Source organism: Cydia fagiglandana, chromosome 1, assembly GCF_963556715.1.
Source record: "Cydia fagiglandana chromosome 1, ilCydFagi1.1, whole genome shotgun sequence".
Classification (NCBI taxonomy): domain Eukaryota; kingdom Metazoa; phylum Arthropoda; class Insecta; order Lepidoptera; family Tortricidae; genus Cydia; species Cydia fagiglandana.
Genome location: NC_085932.1, coordinates 23,808,542 through 23,834,636, shown reverse-complemented (window position 1 = coordinate 23,834,636; position 26,095 = coordinate 23,808,542). Strand labels below are relative to the sequence as shown.

At 36.7% G+C, this 26,095-nt stretch overlaps 1 protein-coding gene across 1 annotated transcript; it reads left to right on the top strand.

Moving 5' to 3' along the window:
- Positions 1–1,641: 1,641 nt before the first annotated feature.
- On the top strand, positions 1,642–26,086 carry LOC134666735 (mucin-2-like). The gene is made up of 4 exons (XM_063523983.1): positions 1,642–1,776; positions 2,152–2,262; positions 19,342–19,491; positions 24,611–26,086. The coding sequence occupies exons 2-4, from the start codon at positions 2,199–2,201 to the stop codon at positions 25,834–25,836; spliced, it is 1,440 nt and encodes a 479-aa protein (XP_063380053.1). The 5' UTR covers positions 1,642–1,776; positions 2,152–2,198; the 3' UTR covers positions 25,837–26,086.
- The last annotated feature ends 9 nt before the right edge of the window (positions 26,087–26,095 follow it).

The window sequence follows — 26,095 nt, the reverse complement described above, 5'->3', positions numbered from 1 at the left end:
AATCAAAAATTACTTCCTCCACTACTTAGATTGATTGTAATGTCCATTCGTTGAAGCTGAGCTGACGCAATCAATGAGACATTTCGTAGGGCGTGTGGCATCAATCAATAACTGATCAACTATTTATACGCCCCCATATAGAGGCTATTATCTGTACAAATATGCGATATACAGCCCGTCAGAAGTAATGACCCCGGTCATTAATGTAGCCTAAATTCGTACGACCACACCGACCGTCACCAACAACCTAAATGTAACTCGGAATTGTTACTTGATCGACTTGATTTGAATATAAATGATCAATTATATAATTTGGTCTTTAAATTATAACAATAAGTAAATTATAACTAGTATAATATGGTGTAATAACAGATAATTTCAAAATAACAATTTGATACAACACATTCGGAGGCTTTACTAATAAAATGTCTGTCTGTTTGCTTATTTAGATAACCGAACAATATTTAACGGTCTTTAGTGTAAAGGGGCCCACTGATTTTAACAGTCTGCCGGACGGTATCGGCCTGTCAGTTGTTCGGAGCTGTCAAAATTTTGTTCTAACTGACAGGCCGATACCGTCCGGCGGACTGTTAATCAGTGGGCGCCTTATAAGGTTTACCGAGTCCCGAAAAAAGTCATGGTATAAAAAATGTCAAGTGAAGGATACGACACAAAGAAACACTGTTAATAGTTAAACATTTAACTCAAGATCAAATCACCTGCGATACCTGACCCTTCCTCCTGGCGTCAAACGATATATATTCATGAATAAACTATCCGTATAACCTATGTGTAATCTCAGTAGGATATCTAGGTAATGAATACATTACAGATGGATTCCGATAATTCAAAGGGTGACCCAAACGACTCCTACCGTTGTCTTATGATTGGGAGAATATAACATTACAAAGGCGGGATCCGTAATTTACATCGAGTCAAACATCTTAGAAGTTAAACAGAATTGAGATTTGAATTATGTACATTAAAATATTTAAGGTAGGTAGTATTTTCCACTAAATAACGCTGTTCACTAAATAGTCTTGGAACACAAATTTGTCTTAGTTCTTTCAAAAAGTTGTATTAAAAAAATATAACCCATAAGAAAAGAGGGAGCACAAACCATTCACGACATTTTACGACAAGATGCGTACTGAAATGTTCACAAATTGCTAAGCTCGACTTCACTAGCTAACCAACCGCGGCCAAAATAGCCGTCGAAAGAATAAACGAAACTCGAAGTTAGAAATAACATTATACATTAACAGTATAGGTACAAGCTTTATGTTTCTTGAGAGATCTCAATCATGGAAGCCTGTTCGATCAGGTTTATATATTGGAGTTAATGGCATCGATACTCCACTAAAAATAAACTCCACTAAAAACAATCAAGTTAGTATTGTAAATATATATTATTTTTATTTAAGATACTACCTAAAACTAAACGCAGTCATTGACGTAAGCCTAAGAATGTACTTACTCGTATAAAATTATCTTTAATCAATTTTATATTCCAATTAGGTACGTCATAACACTGAAACCTAGCCTTCAGATATTAATCGCAAGTGAAAGGTACAATAAATGGATATTTATTGATAACGTTTGTCATCATCATCAAGTGTAATTTGTTATGTCAACTGTCCGCGGGCGGGCTACGGCCGCTACGGCGACGTCACGGCCGCTACGCGCCGTCTACGCGCCCGGCCCGAGGTATGCAGTCGCGCGGAGACGTCGTCAGCGTACGCGACACTGTGATATATCGCTTTTTTAGTGCCCAAGGTACGTAAAATTGTTGCGAGAGCAACTTTAACAACTTGATATTATAGCAATAAAATTTAGGAAACTATTTTTTATATTGTTGTTTAACTGTAAGTGGTTTTATTTTCTTCTACTTAATTCTAATTGGGCTCCGTTAGAACCTGATTCGGATATAATGTAAAAACTACAAAATCAGGGATATTGAATCGCATAAAATTTAATTTGAATTATCATTCAAAATGTTTAGTAAATTAGTAATCTGCAATACATTTCAGTATGACTGACAATAGGTCAAACCACAAATCAGTTAAGCTCAAAGTTAATAATTTGAAACCTCAACGCGGTTACCGTGGAACGTTTGCGGGCTTCTAATTCCGTTTTGTTTTTGTATGTGAGTGGCGCGCTGGAATAGCGAAGGCAGTAAATAATAAAGTTTGGCTCAGATGGCAGCAGCGAGGCTGTGGACGACGGGGTTTCTGCTCCACGCGGCCTTCATTTTGCTAAGTGGTGAGTTTGTACACTTTGTACTTGTCCTTTTGCAGATTATAATGGTCACTTCATGGCCACTTAGCTACAGATTTTAGCGTGGAATTTATGTAAACAGACTGTTTGTCTTCCTACATATATCCTTTTATATATTTATATGGCTTTACACCAGTTTAGTGCCTAGCTTTTGGGCTTAGTTAGAGGCAAGATTATTAAATTCAAGAATCAATATAATTTTTTTTTAATGTAGGCACTTTTGCGTGAAAATGAATACTGAGGATACTCAAAAATGAGGATCACCGTTTTTTTTCACACCATAAGCCCCTTTACCTTCTTTGATTTCACATTTCACCGCAATCGCTACAGGCCAGAGCTTTATGAATATATCTGTACACGCGTATTATAGATATTGTTCATTTAACTATTGAGTTTAAGGGGAAAGGGGACGACCGCTTCTCCATACAAACGTAGTAGTTCCCATTTTCCTCTCTGGATATTAACATTATAGAAAATATGTTTATAGAATTTCATGTGTGTGCACCGCAATGCCCCTTCATGTATTATTTTTCGATATTTGCATTGTTATAAGAAGTTAGAAGCTTTTAAAAAATTGTATAGAATTTGTTATTCACTCCCAACTCTTAAAATAATCGAAAAGGCGAAAGACATCATTAAACACAACTATAACTATCTATACCATTTTTTCTTCTTTTTTTTATTTTTTCAATAAACATTTTCATTTCATTTTCATATCACTTGTCGTCGCACAGAGACTCTGACACACGTGGGTGACAGAGCCACACGCACACGCGAGTTTACTAGACGGTTCCGTAAAAATAACTTCGTTATTTGAAGACTTATCTAAATTATGTTATGGCCATAGTTTTTGAATTTTTACACACTTTAATGAAGGGCAAATGCATTGAAAATATTCACACGAAAACTAGACTATAATTCCGAGAAAACTTTAAAAGTTGGATGGACAGAAAAAAATCACGAACACATATCTAATTTTCGTTTATTTTCAATTGTATATGCCAGGGCATACCATAACAATATAATTTAATTAGTGATATGGCAGAAAAAATTTACTAGTGAAATTTTAATGACAAGTATACTTTCAGAGTTATTGAGGAAAAACCTTAAAACTCGCGCGATCGTCAAAGCTTCCGTCTCAAGTTCCGCGTATTTTTTATTCCTTTCTTATTTCCTGGGTGTACGCGCCCTCTTAAGTGAAACGATTATGGAAACGCTAGCTATCCATGACACGTCATCCATTCATAATAATCATAATGCTAACAACGTCTGACGTAAATCAAATGTTTAATAAATGTGCACTACCTAAGCCTACACGCCACGAACGAGAATCACCTACTTACTACATATACAATTTATATAACAAAGCCAGGCGGCATTAACAAGTCATGGCGACCTTCACCGCACGTGTCCCACCTCCCAGCAAAAGTGTCCGACTCCGTTAAAAACCTGTGAATTTTAGATTACGTTTGGAGCTGAGGGCCTACCTCGAACACTAAGTTTGCAAATTGCGGCCATCTTTCCCTTTTACTCCAATTAAGGCGTATTTAGTGTGACAAAGAAAGATGCCCGCAATTTGCGAACTTTAGTGTTCGCGACCCCTTGTATTTGTTCGCGACCCCTTGTATTTATTCGCAGCCTATATATATCAAGTAATAACGATATGAATAACTGCATTCGTTTATAAGTTTGTTATCGATTTGACATAGTGACATGACAATACCTATGTCATGCGATATCATATACGGCCCCGACACTATCATTAGCAATGAAATGAAATTTCATGACGCTCCAGCGTTTGGTCCAGTCAGGTCATGACATTCCTAAATCTCCCCACACACTTATCAGTATTTCTATCAGTATTTTCATCATTACCTTTCACGGGGAATTTTAAGTTATTATTTTCCTAACCGTTCTTAGTTATGTTGTAGTGTACGTTTTGAAGAACACAAAACCAAGACATTATTCAATCATCGATTCAAATATTTCTAACCTGTCGTAATTATACTATGTACTTTAGCAACTCTATGCCCGATGAGCCAGAAAAATGCAGAAAAAAAAATAGTTATTTAAAAAGAATATTTATTTATTTCAACCTTTTCGTGCGTGCGTGCGCCATGACTGTGTGAAAGATTGGTAGTTAAAAAATGCATCCAAATATTTTTTTTTATTTTTACCACGAACCGGGAATCAAACTATTCTTAAAGTACAATCAGCATCATATAGTAGGTAGCATCCAAAGTACCTATTCAAATAGTTCGGTACGCCATACATACCTATTATATGGTGTACCGAACTATTTGAATACTTTGGATGCTACCTACTATACGACGCTGACTGTACGTACTGGATTCTTCTGTTATGTAAGAATGTATACGTATTTGGTTAAGGAAAAAGGTACCTGATATGTAGGGATTGCAATCCGGTCCGGCGGATCCGGTAATCCGGCGGATCAGGCACATTTTTCAAGATACCGGACGCCAGTCTTCTAGCCGACGAAATATGTGTAGTCGTAGCGTTGAGATTTCCGTGCACCGTAAGTACTGGATTGGTTTATATTCAATTTATTGTGTAGTTTCATTGTAATTTAATGTACATGTTCTTTCGTTTTATTTTGTGCAAACCATTATAGCCCACTTTAAGACACAGGTTTTTGGGGTATCCGAAATACTAATACTTGTACATAATTATATTAATTATTAAAAAAGTGGTTAGGATTTTGCTGATTAAAACTAGTCGGGGTTTCTGCGGTTGACCTGACGTTTAGTAAAAACAATATCTGTGGAGGTTCGACGTAAGGAGGTATAAAAAAAGAGTCCGTCATAAAGCAAGTTCGAACGGGATAGTCTTATATGGAACATTCAACCATAAACACTAACTATTACTACATTTATTATTACTATAGGATAGATGCATACTTACAACATGTTATTATATAAGGCCATATACAGAATATACAAAATAAGGATGTTGACCATATTTTAAAAAATATATTGAACTCTATGTACGAAATAAAACGCAAAAGGGAATTACGCAAAAGTCGGCGTAGGGTCCACTAGCAAATTCAGAGGGTCTACTTCGAAATGCGATAATCGAAATTTCGTTATCAGTCTCTAACGCTCGAATACGCAAGAGTGATAAAGAGGCAGAGAACGAAATTACGCGGTAAGCCCTCAGTATGTGCTAGAGGCGCCCCTACGCAGAGTATTGCGTAATATTATTCTATTTCCCTGAATAGGGAATATTACTCGAAACTCTGCGTAGGGGGCGCCACTACCACAATCCATGACAATCTGGGGGTCTACCGCGAAACACGAAATTTCGTTATCTAACCTCTCTATCACTTTTCATCATCATCATCCTCACTTTTGCATATTCGAACGATAAATTTAGATTTTCGCGTTTTCCGGTAAAAATATAATTAAATTGTTGTAAACGACATAAAATAAAAGGTTTTTAATTTTTATTTCATGTATGGAAACTTTTAGAAAGGGACAGAGATTTTCTTTGTGTATCGTATTCTGCATATTTTCCTGTTTTCTTAATAGTCAAGTGAAAATAAACTTTAGAGCAATGATAATAGAGTAGGTATACTTCACTTATTGATTTAAATGCCAGTAATGACTCTTGTTAGTATAAAACCTTCTTCTAAAGTACTTTAAATGACGAAATGAGGGATTAGAGTGATGCGCTCCACTCACTATCAGTATAATGTCATTATTTTGACATTTCTTCAAAAATATTAAAAATGTTTAATAACTTCATTATCGTCCATCATTCTTTCTGTCATTTCTGATTCCGTCATTCTAACCAATTCACTGTCAGTATAATGTCATTTCTAGTATCATTATTTTGACATAACTCCAATACTGACGGAAATTATTAAAATAAACTTCATTACTTGCCGTCATTCCTTCATGACACTCCCTACACTATCACTAAAAACGTCATTCCGTCAAAGTAATGTCAGTATCCATGATAGTGTCGGGGCCGTATTAGTGTTTGAGGACAATGCATGCATATTGTATTATAATAATATCATATACTGGTATGCAAATACATATTAGGTTATTACATTAACAACAATGAGTCCTAATAGTATGTATAATTCATTCTTTCACACTTTTATGAATCATTATAATGCGATATTCACCTCAAAATCGGTCGTAGTTAGTGGTGCATCAGTTTTTAGTGAGTGGGCTACTGCGGACTTACATCAAAGAAGACGTGAACTGTATGCCTTATATGAGGAACGGCGGTTTAATCAGAGTGATGAATTTAAAGAACATGTGAAGGCGTATTCGAAGATGTTAAAGTAGATTGTCATATAGCTAAGCGAAATTATCTAAGTCAGAAAATAAAAAGTAGTTCAGACATTATTAAAGCAACCTGGAAAGTAATAAATGTGGAGACTGGTCGTTCGAAACACACAATTAAAGAACTTAAACTAAACATTGATAACAAAATTATAGATTCTAATTTAGAAGTAGCTACAGAATTTGAAAATTTTTTCACCGAGGTACCAGTATCTACAACTAAGGATTTAAATTCATCACCCTCATCTGCTGTTACATTATTAAAAGATAACGCTCCAGAGTGTTGTGGAGACCTTCATTTTGAACATGTTTGTACCTCAGATGTAATAAAGGCGTTTAAATCAATTAATGTCAAAAAAACTAGTGACCTCTGGGGAGTCTCTGTCCATGCTGTCAAATCCTTAGTAGAAATTGTAGCGCCTGACTTGGTAGTTATATTTAACAACAGTGTTGATTGCGGCGAGTTTCCTGATCTAATGAAACATAGTAAAGTAATTCCTTTATTTAAATCTGGTAGCAGCTCTGACCCCACTAACTTTAGACCGATATCTGTGCTACCAACATTTAGCAAGATTTTTGAAAAATTAGTTCTTTCTCAATTAGTACGACATTTTAACGTTAATAATTTGATGCATAATAAGCAGTTTGGTTTTACACGGGGTCGCTCAACAACCGATGCTGGTGTTGAGCTAATTAAGCATATTTTCGATGCCTGGGAGGAGTCACGAGATGCTTTAGGTGTCTTCTGTGATTTATCTAAGGCCTTCGACTGTGTTTGTCATGAAACATTAATCAGGAAACTTCATTATTACGGCGTTAGAGGATCGGCACTGAATTTACTTAAGTCCTACTTAAATGGTAGAATACAAAGGGTCGATGTGAATGGACAGCGATCACCTGGGTCATTGGTCTCTATGGGTGTACCACAGGGGTCAATATTGGGGCCTTTCCTGTTCCTTATCTACATAAATGACTTGCCATTCCTTGTTAAGACCCACCATGATATAGTATTGTTTGCAGACGACACCTCACTTATTTTCAAAGTCAAACGACAGCAACAAGCTTACAATGATGTAAACAATGCTATTTCAAAAGTAGTAAATTGGTTCAATGTTAATAATTTAATGTTAAATGAGAAAAAACTAAATGTATTAAGTTTGTCACTAGTAGTAACGTAAGGCATGTGCAAGCAAGTGTCATTGTGAAGGATGAAGAATTGGAATTAGTTGATAGTACAGTTTTTCTTGGTATAACTTTAGATTATAAACTCCAGTGGGGTCCCCATATTGCTACTCTTTCGAATAGACTGAGCTCTGCAGCTTTTGCAGTGAGCAAAATCCGTCAGTTAACTGATGTGAAAACAGCTCGATTAGTATATTTTAGTTACTTCCATAGCATTATGGCATATGGTATTTTACTGTGGGGCGGTGCTTCAGAGATAAATACCATTTTTGTTCTGCAGAAGAGGGCTATTCGAGCAATATACAAAATGAACCATAGAGACTCACTTAGAGATAAATTTAAGGAAATTGACATAATGACAGTGCACTGTCAATACATTTATGAGAATATTCTGTATGTACATAAAAATATTGTAAATTTTAGGAAAAATTGTGAAATCCATAATATTAATACTAGAAATAAACATAAGTTCGCAGTGCCCTTCACTCGGCTCCATAAAATTAAAAAATCATTCATGGGTAATTGTGTAAGATTTTATAATAAACTTCCAAACCATATTACTGAATTATCTATGAATAAATTTAAGAATTATGTAAAGCGTAAACTTATTTCCAAAGCTTATTATACCACACAGGACTACATGAATGATAATACAACGTGGGATTAATTGTTATTCGAAATGATTATTTATTTATTAGGTATATTTGATTATTGATGAGGTAATGGATATTCCGATGTAATACTATCTACTTGTTTGTTACTTATGCTTTTTTTTGACATTTAGATTTTATTCTAGAAATTCTAGACTAGTATTTTTTTATACAATTTTTTTTTAATGTTTGACGATCCTTTTGTGAAATTCTTAGTGTTAAATTTGACATGTACAATAATCCAATTTTATTATGGAATAATATTAACATCAATAAATTGCTCTGATAATTAGATTAAGATTAATTACGATTCATAAGAGCTTGTTGCTAGGCCTACATGAATAAAGTATATTTTGACTTTGACTTTGAATAACACTTGCTAATCAAAAAACCCCACTTTTTGGAGTTTGTTGTTCGTTATGAAATTTTAACATTGCCTAATCAACTAAAAAAAATAGATAAATGTTTAGATGTTTTCCATTCAATTGGATTACTTAAGTAATGTGAAAGATATTTTATATTTGTATGTCCCGGACCTAAATTGACAATAAGTAGGTAATACACTTTTCACCACACCAGCTCGGAAAGAATTACTTTGCACTTCAAAAACGAATAGCAAAGTTGCATTTTATCCACATGTGAGGCAAAGTACCTAATCAAATGCAAATTTTGAGTTGTTTTCTTATGTTTGCTGGTAGTATTGACTTTTAAATAATGATTTTGGATGATAAATATTTAATAACATTCATTTGGATTTGATTTTGTTTGATATTTTACATTTAATATGTGCTTCGGGTTGGTGTGGTGAAAAATTTTATGTTTCACTCGGGGGCAAATTTTGTTTAACCCTCGTGCTTTGAAACTCTCGCAACGCTCAAGATTCCATTTTTCGAACCACTCGCTACGCTCGTGGTTCAATTTTGGAATCTTTCGCTTGCTCGGGTATCAATATTAGCACGAGCGGTTAAACATCAACTTTGCCCCCTTATAAAACAAATAACTATTTGTAAGTCAAAGCGATATAAGTACATATAGGTAGGATTCGATTTCCGGTTTGTACCGCTAGTAGACGAATTAAACATTTGCTTTGTTTGTATTCTGCTGGAACACACCTATTCTTTTATGTCGGTCCGTCATTTAGGTATGATCCTAGTTAATAGGTCTCCGAGCCCTCATCCACAAATTCCTAAAGTAGAATCTTGTCCATGTCACAGAATAAATAATAGTACTAGGTACTGCAGAAGACTCACTCTCTAACAAAACGAGTCTGTTACGATCAGTACAGATATGGCCGCTAAGTGGCGACAGCACCACGCGCTGCTTATGGCTAGCCACCAAAATTGGTGTGAAACGGATGTACTTTTTAGCTACCTATAGCAAAGCGACGAAATCGAGGAGTGAGCCACGCCTGTCCATGTATAAAAGGAACAACAAGTCTTCAATTCGGGTGGAAATGAGTTATAGTAAATAAGCGTTAAAACGCCAAACACATGAGTCTACCATATTGCTTGTCAGTCCAATTATAGTAAATTTATTGCGTCCATACACATTTGGTATTGGGTTGGTGGAAGCGGGTTACGCAATCTAATACATAATTAATAATCATACCTGCCTACGCCAAGTCAAACCAGACCAGCTTCAAAGCTTTTGTAATGTAACTAAATTAATTTTGTATCAAGTAGAAACATCTGCGAACGATGCTAAGCTTAGATGGAATCAATTTTAAACTGGTGAATTTCCAAAATGACTCGGAACTCCGGTATACCGTGGATCACGTGGATGACGCTAGGTACCTCCATAAAGGCCCTTATGGTGGAAATATGTTGTACATGGATGAGGTCTTGGTAGTTTAAGATGACATAGCACTGGGCTAGTTAGTCCAGTGATCGTGAATTCAAACCTAAAGCAAGACAGTAAAATTTTCCACTTCTAAAATGTATTCTAAGCTTTAGACTATAACCTTTGTAACCTTTAAACTAAGGCATGTTAGGTACAACGGTTCTATTTTCAGGCGACCTTTAGTGGCCTGTCCGGTTCATCACCGTGCCGCTTCATTTAATACATATTACAAATAAACATTACCGTTACCATTAGTTACATAATTAGTAAATTCGTTCCATTTGCTTTTCACTAACTTACGGAATCGTATATGCTTGTTTTATCATACCAATTTGCATATAGGTATACTTAGCATATAATACTTTATTACGTGCAAATTTCATTACAGGCTTAAATTTACAAATCTTATCGTCGTAAATTATGATTCTAACGGAAACGTAAGCCCAAGCTTTCCCTGTGTACCTATCTGTTATTCATAACACAGCAAGGTAGGTGTTCAAGAATGTATGGTAATGTTTCTTTTTCCGCACGCAAAAGTACTAGCAGACGGAAATGCTATGCAAATTATAAACTTACTTAAAGCGTCACAAGTAGGCAAGAATGGTTGCCATTGGTTCAATTCAAACAACACATTAGAGTTAACAGAAAAACTGGCTTTACTTCTGATACATATTACGTGGGACGGAAAATTGTTGTTAATATGGAGCTAACAAGGATGGTAGCACCATTCAGCTATTGACCGTTTTTGAAAAAAAAGTGTCCGGCGACCACATATATTATGGAGATATGTGACGTTCTACGGGAAAAGGTACCTTATGAGGGTTTCTAGTTTCGGAGTTATGAAATATTTTGTAAAGAGGTGAAAAAATGCTCAATTTTTTTTATTGTGTGATCTCAAACCTTAATGCGTTACGTTTGTTTACCTGTTATTATTTTTGTTATAAGTTAGTTATAAGCCTAGTAACGTCGTCTCAGAGTTTAGTAAAAAGGTACCTTATGGAAAAAAGGTTGAAAATTTCCAAAAAAACTAGTCAATACGGGAAAAGAAGTTTGGTAGAGAACTGTATTAGCATTCTGCAAAATTAATTAGATAATTTCAGTTCTGGTTGGGGCGCCTAGAAAATATTATAACCGTACATCGACCGAAGTAGTAACCTGCTATTATACTAAAGTTACTCTCGTCAAGTCTTTCTTAACTAGAATAATCTTCATTTGGTTTGGTCGCATGCAATAAATCAGCCATTGGTTTGCTGAAAAATGCCAATACCCGACGCATTACCTTATGGAATATCTAAGGTCATTGAACCTCAATGCCGCTTGTCTTCAATGGCAACCAAAATATATTATTGATAAGAAATAGACGATTTATAACATCTTTACCCCAAAATATTATTAGTTTATCCTAACTGTTCCATCATCATCATGCCTCATCATGTAACTTAACCACAAGGTACCTTTTCATTACATACAAATTATTGGTCTTTTTTAAGATTATTATGACGAAGAACCAATTAAATTTGTGGCAGTTTAATGTAAATTAATATTTTCTATACATAAAAGATAAAAGCTTCAATGTGATTGATGTTTTGTAGTGATGTATTATTAGATTTATTTCCATAAGGTACCTTTTCGTAACTGTATGGAGCAAATACTGTTATTGTTATGTAAGTTTAAAGTGGCATAAGGGGTTAAATATAGTATTTAGTTGGGGTTTTAGGATTTATTTCATTTGAATGACAGAATATCTTTCATATGTGCTCAGAAAAATTGATTGTGTGTTACATTAAAAGTAAAAATATTCAATTTTCTGATTTTATATGAAAAAGCCAGAAAATACATTTTCACCTCTAAATCGGTATTGTTTTTTGCTTAAACTGTCTCTCAGTGTCGTTTTCTAATAGATAAAATTTAAATCTTGAGAGCTCATTGCAATCAATCGTGAAAATGAAATAAAACTTTATTTTCAAGAGACTGGTTAGTATACACATAAATCAGTTGATATCAAAGGTTTCTATTTGCATTACAGAACAAGTCGCAACAGTTTTTTAATCTCAGATATATAAGGTATTATTATTTGTAGTCAACTATGTAACTTACTTCAGGAACATAGTTTTTTAGGCGGCTAAACTTAAAACTTCTCTATCGTAAAGTTGCTCATTTCACAACATTATTTTCAAAAAATCATATCTCTGTAACTACGCAACTTAGGAGGTTGATCTTTTGTGTTTTCGATAGCTTATTTATTGTAGATTACTGGGGTATGCATAACTCCATACCCGCCATAAGGTACCTTTGACCGTGGGACGTCACATATAATAATGCCTCATGTTTATAACTTGTCGTAGCAAAGCGCTACCACACCATTCTTATGAATGTACTTAGACGTGATTAAATAATCGTTACGTGTTAACTAGTAACAAAAATTGTCATTTAAGGATAGTAGGTATTTAATACTAAGCTATCAACGCTGCGGCAGGCTGCAGCTGAATAAATGATGGCATGTTGACCGCGTTGCTCATTGCTGAATAACTAACGAACGTCCCCGTGACGCCTAGCGACTCGCCAAGGGGCCAGAATGTTTTACTTCCTCGTAAAAAATATTCACGTCTGTTTTTGAATACCTCATCAATATTTGAAGTTCTTTATACACCTACTATTTAATCCTCCGTGTAAAAATTGTCACGCATTATTTTATCTGACTTATCTGTTTCAATGTATTTTCTCTAAAATTAAAATAAAAGGCTACTTACTCAGGAAGCTTTGTTATTCGCAGTTATTATGAAAATGAGCAGTCCCGAAAAATGACTGTCGTAAAACGTAGCTTCCTCCATCTGTAATAAGTACTTAAATAAACAAACATAAATGTTGCTACCAAACGACTGTCACATGCACTTCGTAAAAAGAAAATATTTTTATATGCAAATTAAAAGCAACGAGCTTTATATTTCTCTTTAGTAGGTAATATCAACTAAGTGCTTTGAGTTTTTATTCGCCATTATGTTGCAGTGCTGCTGTACAAAGGCAATTTCTTTTATAAAAAGTCAGCAAGATAGAACTGTAGTTCCTGTGTGGAGTGATTCATTGTAAAATGCGTGGCTGGCTGGAGCTGGCATGTAACACATAAACTACGTTCTCTATATCCAGGGCTACCGAAAGAATAAATAGTATCTTTAAAAAAAACACGGGTTGCACTCCGGGAGTGCCGACAGAAGTGAACACTAAATGACTAGTCCAAAATGTCTGCAGCACTATGTATAATTGACCCATCCTCCTTTCTATTGAAAAACTTTAGTTCCGAAATTGCTGGTCAGTGAGCTTGTTTCAAATTCGGAATTCAAATTTGTAGTGTTAATTGTTAAATTCGAATAAAAATTGTAAAGTTAAGTACCTTGCACACCTCGCATCTAAATATATTTGGTCATGATATTTTGAGTTTTATTCACCAGTACTAGATTTCACTTTCATTAGCGATTTCATTAAGATGTAGCTTTATTGAATTATATTTGAGTGATATAACGTTAGAATGTAACTGTGAGATCCTCGTATTTCCCCGTACAAGATTAGAACCTTTTTCATGTAATGTCATTGAGTTTTTCTTTGTTGATTTAAATGCCATCTAAAAGTTACGGTCACGTGATCGCGTTACGCTGCCTCGAGTTTATCATTTTTTCCCCACCTCAAAAAGTGCCCAGCGCCGCTAAAGAAGTTTTCACTTCAAAAACAAACACTTTTTCATTAAAAAAGAACTTTTTACGAATGTATTTCTGAAGGCCGATTCTGGTAACAACTTGTTACCGTTTTGTTCTGGCTTTTGATAAGACCTGAGATTCGACGATCGCCTTGGTGATTGATTGGCGTGCATCTCACCCACAACTTTCACTTTTTAGCAACTTATAATATGTTTGACTTCGAGCAACACGGAAGGGAGGCGGCATTCGCACTATTTCCCCTCTGCCGAGGTACAAGATTAGCGCGTCAATAAAATCTAGCGCGGGTAATAAAACTAGTTGCACTTGGATTTTTCACTAGACTGAGTCCAGACGCGCGCGTGAACACTGCTGCACAAAAATGCCTGTTTGCTCGGTTTTTTGTTATAAAAAGAGGTCGGGGACATCAAATTTACAAAAAGAAAGTGTTTTTTACATATCATACGTTTAATTACATTTAAATACAATTATTATATTTTGGTCTCAAGTAATTGTTGGATTTATCGATTTTACTCGCTCAGTACAAATTGCGGATCGGTAGAGCGACAAATCCGACTTCTCATCTCTCAGAATACAATGACATACTTCAAAGAAAATGTGTTAGTGTGCGTGTTGTGACACTAGTCACTCGTCCGTACGCAAAAAGAGATCGAGGTTTGCAAGATTTGTCTTTGACGTGTGTCATTTTCTATGTATTTGTGTCGTCATTACAGAGGGCCTACCGCAAACCACGTTCGACGTGTTGCCTCCCTGTCACACTTACGTATGAATTTACAAGTGCCATAGAGAGGCAACACGTCGAACGTGGTTCGCGGTAGGGCCTTTGATTGGATTTTGTATGTAAGTGTGTGAGAAGTGCGACTGTGTGCACCTTCCCCCCGCGAAAAATGGCAGAATGATTTGTACGGTGAGATATCGCTTGGGCCCCTCCCTTCCGACGTGTCGGAAGCCGGTGTTGCTCGAAGATGTTTGAAGTCGGTATTAAGACCCAGCCCTGTGCAGTGCATCACTGACTAATACCTGCATACTCATGGTTAACGGGAGAAGATCTAAGACTATGTGTTGCGAACTCTTTAGTTTTTTGACAAATATTTAAATTTGTATTTTTTATGATTCTTTACATCATAATATGTCACTCTAAAATAAATGGCTAAACGTTTCGTGGATATTTTCTTTTGGGCTATATTTTCTCTCATTTCCTTCATCTGGCGACCGTGTAAAATAATGGAAAAGTTATTTAAAGAGAGAAGTATAGCTAGGAGGCTATTTACAACCGCAAAAAACGATATTGTGGCTAAGTTAGAGTCGACCGACATCGACGAAATCACCGCGGCCTTTAACAAGCTCCAGCTTCGAGCCGATTCCTTGTTCAACGTCGACCAACGTATAAAAGAACAATGGCTAAAAACGGACGAGATGACTGAAGATGAAATTTACGAAGACTGCATGACCAGCGATAAGTATGAAAGCGACTGGGAGCGTATAAAAGTCATGTACGACAACGTTTCCCGGAAGAACGAACGCAAGAAGAGGTCTCGCAAGTCTAGCGGCAGCGATGAGTCGAATAATACAGATCAATCTCATCAATGTTGTGAGAAGTCGGCATGCAGTTCTGCATGTCATTCACGACGATTCCGTCTACCGAAATTTGAGTTACGGAAGTTTGACGGCAATACGAAAAACTGGATTGGTTTTTGGTGTCAATTTCAGAAAATCGACGACGACGAATCTATAGACGACGGAGATAAGTTTCAGTATTTATACCAATGCACTGTTCCAGATACTCCAGCGCGAGAGATCGTCGAGAGCTTTCCGCCGTCGGGAGCTAACTATAAGAAGGCTGTTGAGCAATTGAAGTCCAGGTTTGCACGTGACGAAATGTTGATCGACATTTATGTGCGTGAACTGCTTAATCTTGTATTAGCACAAGCCAAAGGTAATACTTCCTATAAATTAGGCCACTTATACGATAAATTAAATACGCAATTACAAGCACTACAAAGTTTAGGTGTCACTATAGATAAATACGCTGCTTTACTTTTCCCTTTAGTTGAGTCCGCCTTGCCCGAATCTGTTTTACGAGCATGGCAGAGGTCCCACGTACTCGAGGAGAAGAGCGACGATCATCTGAACCGGCTTATGCAGTTCCTGAAACGCGAGGTGGAGTCGGAGGAGCGGATCCAGCTTGCGCGTAGCGGGATAGCATCGGGTGACAGTTTGCATAGCGTTTCTACTCAACCTACCGCGGCATGCTTGGTGTCAACGGAAGACGCAGGTAAGAAGATTTGTTGCGTTTGGTGTGAAAAGGCATCGCATACCAGCTTCGAGTGCTACAAAGCTAACAAGATGTCGTATGAAGCTAGGAAGGATGTGCTAAATAAAAAAGGAGCATGCCATATTTGTTTAAAAACGGGACATAATACGAAAAGATGCAAAAATTTCACAAAATGCCTTTTCTGCTCCAAACGTCATTCTATATTGATGTGCCCTGACGTTAAAACGTCAAGTCAAAATGAAAATGATAAAACTTCAGATATTGAAACGTCAGACTTAAATAACAACGTAACTCAAAATAAGGCTAGTACTATACTATTGCAAACGTTTATGGCGAATATTATAAGCGATAAGAAATGTATACCGGTACGATGCTTTATTGATTCGGGAGCACAGAAGACTTATTTACGTCGCGATATAATAGAAAGTTTAAATTTGAAGCCTGTTGGCAAAGAAATCGTGTCGAATTGTCTTTTTGGTGGGATCGAAACTAAAAAGGAACTGTTTCATACCTACGAGTTCACTGTCGCAAGTTTGGATAAGAAGTATCAATGTAGAATGACCGCGCGCGACAAGTCTAAGCTCTGCGGATATGTTCCTCGTTTAAATGTAAATCATGAGATGTTCAAAGAGTTGCAGAAACATAATATCACCCTGAGCGACGTCGGCGATGCGACCGCACCTGACATCGGGCTTTTGATCGGCGCAGATCACGCAGGCGTGTTGCTCACGGAGAGTTTCGTGGAACTGAACAATAACCTCGTGGCAATAAAGAATAAATTTGGATGGACGCTTCAAGGACCTATCATGAACACATGCAGTGTCCTAATGAACGTAGTATTGGAAAATGAAACTAAGTTGACAGTTTATGACAGAGAAGTCAACATAGAAACTAAGAAAGTACTGCTCGCTAACAATACTGCAGATTATAGTACGTTTCTGTGTACACTTATTTACTTCTATAAATACATTATAAACCTAACCGGTACTCTTTTCCTGCGGTTCGGAGGGATGATATGGATCATTTTATGCACGTGTGTAATTTACCAAGTCGTGCATCTGACTAAATTGACCATGTCGCTAACGACCAAAGCCTTTCTTATGGACGTACGAACATTTTTCACAAGACGTGGAAGAATTGGCGCAAAGTACATCACGGATAACATCAGCAGCACTAACTTCCGCGAAAATGAAAATGGTTCAGGAACGAGTACGTGGAGAGGCTCATCCAGCAGGGCAAGGAGAGGGAATCGTATTTAAGGGTAGGTGATGTAGATTATAAAGTGGTCTTTAAGAGATAATTGTGTAAGAGTGGCTAAGGTGCGCACAGCAGATGGGCAATAATTCACACGAGCCGTTCAACGCCTGAACCCGCTTGAAACACAGGACTCTACCGAGATCTAGAGAAGAGTTTTGGGCCTCTTGCCCAAAAGGTGGGAGGATGTTGCGAACTCTTTAGTTTTTTGACAAATATTTAAATTTGTATTTTTTATGATTCTTTACATCATAATATGTCACTCTAAAATAAATGGCTAAACGTTTCGTGGATATTTTCTTTTGGGCTATATTTTCTCTCATTTCCTTCACTATGGGCAACGTACCTACCTAGGTAAATGGCGCAATCTTAATCGACGATAATCTTTCTTATTTTATAACTAATACATTTTCTTATTTTGAGCACGGTTACTTTTTACGTTTAACGTTTGTTGAATATTCAATCACTAGTAACTTAAAAGCCTTCCTACCTCGGCAGCTCTGCTTGGCACTAGCACTAGGCATCTAGGAACTTTTCGTCTTTTTGTTCCGCCGCCGATTGATTTGACTTGCAAACAACAACAAGCAATTTTTTTCCTCTCAAATAAGGCTCCGAGCTTTCTAGTGGACGGTAGACGAGAATTCTACTTCAACCTTGCACTTCACTCTGCAGGGATGTGGATGGAACTTAGCACGATTACTCGTAGTCGGTCTCATTTCTCTAATGATGTTTTCATCGTGGTATGATGGTTGTATGAATTTTATTTTAGTATAACGATATTACATGAATAATACTATGTATCCGGTGTATCTATTATTTATTTCCATTATTACTTGCCTACATATACTAATCACAACATGACCTGTCAAGTCAAAGAATTTTGTCAATATGGAGTTGATATGGAGATATGGAGTGTAGAAGTAACCTTCCATAACTAATTGTCAAGTTAAATGCTTATCTTTTCAGTTAATATATTCTCTTTGGTATTACTAAGTAAAGATCAAAGAATATAATACTCACTTGGTAAAGATCAGTAAAGATCCATTTATCCATCATACCTACACTTTTATAGCTATAAACAAGCTAATAAATAACATAGCTATTATTATATAACAGTGTCAATCCACACACATGGCATTGCACATGGATATTTATTCATTTAATACATAATTTTTTACTCTAAAACTTTTCTCAAAGGCAAAACTTTTTAAAACGAGCCCGCTTCGCTAGACTTGTTTATGATTTTGCCCGGTGCTGCATCGTTGAAAAACTGGGTTAAAAGGAAAACAACCATCAAAAACCGGCCAAGTGCGAGTCCGCCGCTTAATCCCGGGTTAGTGGAATGGTGCAAGTGGACCTAAGTGAGGTATCCTTTTTTGTAATTTTTATTTTACGACTTTGTCGCCATGATTGATTTATGTATTCATACCAAATTGCACCTTTCCATTGCTAACAATCACGGAGCAAAGCCACGGACGGACAGACAGACTGACATGGCGAAAGTAATAAGTGTTCCTAGTTGACTACGGAACTAAAATGAACTGACGTAATACCCAATAGGTACATAGGGCCCAATACATTCCACGACTCTTCTTTTTCCGAACACTCTACCTATAGTGTTCACTAACTTATTATGAATCTATGGTGGATAATTGTATAATAAGTATATGTATATTATGAGATGAGGGCAACAATAACTTTTTAGAATAGAACTTATATTAATAAAGCAACTAGAGTAGGCTAAGATGGAACGACTTGAATACAGTCTCCCCCTCTTAACATTTTCTCCTCATACTTCATTGAAGAATACCTAAAAGTTTGATAGATCGTTCTACCTTCAGGGGCGTCTCCGGAGACCCGTTGCTACTGGTGCGGGCCGCTGGCGGAGCAGGTGCACCGCAGCCAGCGCTCGGCGCCCTGCGGCGCCTCCGACCACATCACCGTGTGCGAGCCCGGCTACAACTACTGTGCGGTCGTCGCTACTTCACCACGTTAGTATTACCACAGAATAAATAATACGAGGGTCGCACTGAAATATTCGGGAATGGGACACTTAGAAATAACATAATAGAATGAGGCATATAATTTATAAAAATGTAACTCTTTATAAAACTTTTAAGGTATATTCCATTTGGTTGTCATTTATATTTAAAATTTACTGACAATTTGAAAATTGTATGTCGAACATTATTTGAATTTTTGGCCAAGTGGTTTTTCGGATCACATTTTTAAACGGTTTTCAATATGCCCTCAGCGAACAAATAAAAGTTACAATGGGCTTCTGTTATTTTTTTATGAACTAGAGTTCATCGTACGCTCGTTTGCAGTTAAAATTATATATGAAAGTCACTTTCATTTTATCCCATGGGTGATCTTAAAGAAGCATGTCATTCCAAAGCGACGTCAAAATTTAAGATCGCATTTGTGCTGTTAATTAAAAAGACTGCCAAAAAAGTTGCATATCGGCAGATTTCGACATTCCTAAATATTCATATGACAACAGTAAAAAAATCTTTTATATATAGATATATGTAAAAAAAACTTCAATTCCGTTGGCTACTCTACGAATTTCATACAAAACCACTAAGGCCCCAAAATCGCCATACAAAAAGGACTTTGGGATTATGAGCCGTGTGCATTACAGAATGATTACTTTCAAAAGAAAATTTATATGCGTGGTCAGTTTGAGTTTAAGTATGCATTAAAATAAAGATTGACTGTCTAGATGCGACAGTTTTCTCTATTCCCGACATTTTCAGTGCAACCCTCGTAGTACTAGGTACAGAAGACTCACTCTCTAACAAAACGTGTCTGTTACGATCAGCACAGATATGGCCGCTAGGTGGCGACAGCGCCACGCGCGGCTTATGGCAAACCCCAAAACGGATGCACTTTTAGCTACCTGTGGCAAAGCGACGAAATCGCGAAGTGAGTCACGCCTGGTATTACTAACTTCTTTAACTCCTGGAGTGAAGCGAAAGTGATAGTGGCCGTAGGCAACCCGTTGAAGTTGATTAAAACCGGTTAAGTGCGGGCCACTTAAATATGACACGAAAAAAGAAAAATCTAAAATCGTAAAAACAAAATAAAAACACATTTTTAACTTTTAAGGTGGTTCGCCTAGGTTACTCAAAACTTAACTCTCGCTAGATGGCACCACTTTTGCAAAATATAAGATTTTATTTTTTTGTGAAATGGTCTTGGTATTTGTATACTTAAAAGTATGTTTCGCGCACTCTTTAAGTAAATATTGAACTATTAAAATAAACATTGAATACTTCATTGTGCAAAAACCACCTTTTTAATTTGACGGAGTGTTGCTGTCACGCTTTTTCTTACTATTACTCACATATGCAAAGAGTGTTTCCGTGATCCTTGTAGTAGACAATTTCACACAACGTAAGTATGTTGCAATAGCGTAACGGTATGTTCGTGGAAATACGTGCAAGAGGATTGGGGTTCAAGACTGGTGCGAGTAGGTAATTTCTTTTTGTTTCTCCTTTGTGTTATCTTACCTTTAAACGAGCAATTATTAGATATATAATTATTTATTTATATATTTGGATGGTATCAGAAACGGCTCTAACGATTTCGATGAAATTTGCTATAAGGGGTTTGATCTCTTAGCTAGGTCTATGAGAAAACGCGCATTTTTGAGTTTTTATGATTTGTAAGCTTTGGTCGGTCTCCCAGATATTCAATCTCCGCTTGGCAACTAATCCCAGAATTGGCATGCGCACTAGTTTTCACGAAAGCGACTGCCCTGACCTTCCAACCCAGAGAGTAAACTTATTTGGATTAGTCCGGTTTCCTCACATTGTTTTCTTTCACCGAAAAATAGGTATCGGTGTATAAATAGGTAGGTATCAAATGCTATTTCGTACAAAAGTTCGAAAAATCATTGGTACGAGCCGGGGTTAGAACCCGCGACCTCCGAATTGCTTTCCGCTAGGCCAGCAGCGCTTCCCCCACATACTCAGTGTTATCAGGTTTTTAAAAATCAAAAACCGGGCAAGTGCGAGTCGGACTCGCGCACGAAGGGTTCCGTACCATAATGCAAAAAAAAAAGCAAAAAGAAAACGGTCACCCATCCAAGTACTGACCCCTCCCGACGTTGCTTAACTTTGGTCAAAAATCACGTTTGTCGTATGGGAGCCCCATTTAAATCTTTATTTTATTCTGTTTTTAGTATTTGTTGTTATAGCGGCAACAGAAATACATCATCTGTGAAAATTTCAACTGTCTAGCTATCACGGTTCGTGAGATACAGCCTGGTGACAGACGGACGGACGGACGGACGGACGGACAGCGAAATCTTAGTAATAGGGTCCCGTTTTACCCTTTGGGTACGGAACCCTAAAAATGATCGTATTAGATTTATAATTGTTACATATTTGCCGTAACTTATTTATAAAATGTGTTTTTCAATTAAAAGACACGTCAAGACTGTTTACCTTATTTCTAATGCTAAAAAAAACAAACTATAGTAATAATTGTGTTTTTCATTCATAGACAAAATCCATTATTTTTAACCACAGGAAATTTTATACACTTCTTTTTAGGGTTCCGTACCCAAAGGGTAAAACGGGACCCTATTACTAAGACTTCGCTGTCCGTCCGTCCGTCCGTCCGTCCGTCCGTCTGTCACCAGGCTGTATCTCACGAACCGTAATAGCTAGACAGTTGAAATTTTCACAGATGATGTATTTCTGTTGCCGCTATAACAACAAATACTAAAAACAGAATAAAATAAAGATTTGAATGGGGCTCCCATACAACAAACGTGATTTTTGACCAAAGTTAAGCAACGTCGGGAGTGGTCAGTACTTGGATGGGTGACCGTTTTTTTTTGCTTTTGTTTTTTTTTTTGCATTATGGCACGGAACCCTTCGTGCGCGAGTCCGACTCGCACTTGCCCGGTTTTTATTGCAGTGAGGATGTCCTGATTGTAAAAATCAGAGAGATTAGGAAGAGTATAATTTATAATTATCTTTGTAAAAATAAAAAAATAAGTGTAGCCCATACTTAATAAACGATTTATGATAATAAGAAAAATTAAATAAAAATAAAAAAACAGTACGAAATTTAGGTGTAACAAAAATACAAAAAGTTATGTTCCAGCATACAATGACTGGGGATCGAACCGGGAATCTTCCGTTTGCAAGCAAAAAAGCGACTGTTTGCATAACACGCCATGATAGTTCTTAGCTAAGCTGACGAACTTCTCGCTTAGGTCAATTAACTACCTGTCAAATATCAGTGTCAACAAAATTGCACTAAACATGACGGCACTCCAAATTCGAGCCGTGGTCAGCCCGGCAACGTCGGAAATGGTATGGCAACGTCGCAAATGTATCTGTACACGACATTTGTGACACACACATACGTAAAATTGATGAAAAGTTAACTATGATTTTTGCATGATTTCTGTATGAAACATTGTTTTCCTGTTAATTTCGCGCAAACGAATATTCGAAAGAAGATAAATGCGGAAATATTTGTGTACTAATAGTGTGTAGTTACTTAATGAGCTTTGATTTAATTTTGTATGAAAAGCGAACCACCTTAAGTTATATTTTAGTTTGCTTAGTAGGTAGGAGTAATGATCCAATTGTCGACAATTAATTCATATGACATCAGTCGCAGTTGTTGAATAAATAATGCAGCAAACAACTTCTTTTTCTTCCGATGCTCATAACTATAGTTCGTTTTTTTAGCATTAGAAAGAACTTGCAAGAAGGTCGAAAATCAAAAACGATTACTTATGAAAGCAGAAGAATATAAAAGATCGTATTGGATTCATAATTGTTACATATATGCCGTAACTTATTTTTAAAACGTGTTTTTCAATTAAAAGACACATCAAGATTATTTACCTTATTTCTAATGCTAAAAAAAACGAACTATAGTTCACAAAATTGATACACATCATCACATCAATAACCTAATCAAAGAGGCACTATAACATGCGAAGTGGAGAATAGGTAGGAAGATATGTACTTTGATATCGTTATTTATGTGTTTTAGTTACATTGCAACTGTGGGAAGTAGCATACTAGTTGTTTGCTCAGAGCAAAAAAAGGTCAACCACGGCGTTGCATGAACAAGAGATTTCCTTTAGCAGGATTGGTCCTTAGGACCCAAGGATGGATTTAAGAAGTGGAGCCACCCAGATTTTTGATGCAGGTGGGGGGTGGCGGGGGGTTTTAAGCGTCTGCGACGTTTGAGGTTAATAATTTTTTAAGTTTAGGTTCTAAGTCAAGTTTAGTATCATTTTCAACTAAATCAAAGATGTAGACATAGATTTCATCGAAATCGGTTCAGCGTTTATTGATTTCCCATACAATCCTACACCTTACCTTTCATTTTTAAGGTTTTTTTTTGGAATAAAAACTATCCCCGGCACTCAAACTATCTCTATACCAAATTTTATCTAAATCGGTTCAGCGGTTATTGAATCCCCATACAAATTTCCTCCTCCCTTTTCACACCCTTAAAGGATGATTATTGAGATTAAAAGTATGATATGTTATTCCCTGGGACTCAAACTATGTCTGTACCAAATTTTAACTCAATTGGTTCAGCAGTTTAAGGGTGAAGAGGAATTTAAAAAAAAGTATTTTTTTCATATTTAATGTGTTTTTACTTCGAAATGGTGTCATTATGATATCAGAAATGAATTCGGCATCCCCGATTTATACGGAAACGATACCAAACTTGTCCTAGTAGCCTAGTAGCATACAGATATCAAGATCAAGTTGAGAGCCCCCCCCCCCTAAAAATTTACATCAAAAATCTCGGTGACTCCACTTCTTGAATCCATCCCTGGGTCCTAAGGACCAATCCTGCCAAGGAAATCTCTTGTTCATGCAACGCCGTATATTAGCTCCAGCGCCATCCGCTATACATATTACCTACCTATGCTGCTGTACGCCTGTAAAGTGTACCTACCTACCTAGGTTTCGTTTTGTAACAAGCAGTTAAATATGAGTGAATTAAACGTCTATGTACGAGTATATATATATGTGGGTACTCTGTATTTACCTATGTATGTGTGTAGTGATGCAAAGCCTAAAACTTAATAAAGGGTCGTATATTTTTACATTTCAGCTCGAGTGGAGTCGCGATACTGCGTAAAGGTCTATCAGGATGAGTGCTACCCGGTCTATTGCAACTCGACCAAAACGTGGAAGATGACCTGTCCGTGCCGGGGCGACCTCTGCAATGGAGCTAACACTGAGAGAGAGAACGAGGCCTTCGCTCTTCTCCCCAAACTAGTAGCAAAGACACATAATGCACGGATCAAAAAAAGAACAGCTAATGCAGCTCCACGTTTGATAAAGCATGAGAGAAAAAACCGAATAATCAGCGACTATGACGCAGAAATTCACAATATATCTAATGTTAGTGCTAACAAGATGAATAACGTCACGCATGATAATAAACTTATTGTAACTGAAAATGATGCTATATCTAACATTGATGGTAATCTGAATCAGCAATCCGGAAATACGCAGTCAGATCAACCAGTCAATATAATAGTTGAACATCACAGTGAAGATAAAAGTACTGCTGCTAACATAGAGAATATGCAGACATCTACTGTTGTGAATAATCAACTTATCGAAATTGAGATTCATGTCAGTGACCCAACAGAAAAACCGAATGCCATGAAAGGAGACGAGCGACCGTGCACCGACTCTACAACTATGGCAGAATCTAACGAAGCAGGTAAAAATACAGAGTCTATAAAAGTTGAAGAATCGTCTATAGCTACCACAGTTAAAAGTATGTTAGAGACTGAGGCTGCTATGAAAACCACAGGAAATATAAATGCTGTTGAAAGCGAAAAGATCAAACCAACAGAAACTGTTCAACAGCCTGCTATAGAAACAAGATCCATAGATAAATTTGCAGAATCACCGGCGAGCACTACAGAAATCATGCCAAATGATCAACCCATGAATTCTATTGATCAAATGCAAAATGACGCTCCACTTGTAAGCCCAACAGATACTGTTAATGTAAAAACTACAGAAATAATTAAAGTGGATCAACTGCCAACTAAGGACACTGTGAAAGCAAGTAGTGGAATTCCTACAGCAGAAGCTCTGCAACAAAACGGGAGCCCTCCTGTGCCTACAGCTCCTGTTCTAGTTACAGAAAAACCTACTGAACCTTCAACTACTGAAGCCACGGCAGTCCCCACCATTTTGACCACTCGGGAGCCAATAACAATACAGACAACCACACCAGTGCCCCGTCGTAAAAACAGCTCAGTACGAATAACATTTAGTTACCCGCTAATAGTTCTAATTTGCTTAGTATATTTGTAGATGTAAGACTATTTTTATACTTGCATAACTCACAAATAGCCGTATCATAGTAAACAAATGTAATATTGATCTCTATTCCAACAACTTCATAACAGTTGAAGGTATCAGTTCTAAGTGATATTTTATGGATTTTATTTCAAACACATTAGTGTTCATCATTGTGATATTAGTGTAGTTTACAGTAAAGTTATAGCTATAAACTAATTGGCAATGCTATTTCAATACTGCTATGAAATAAAACTTGCACTTACATTCGTAT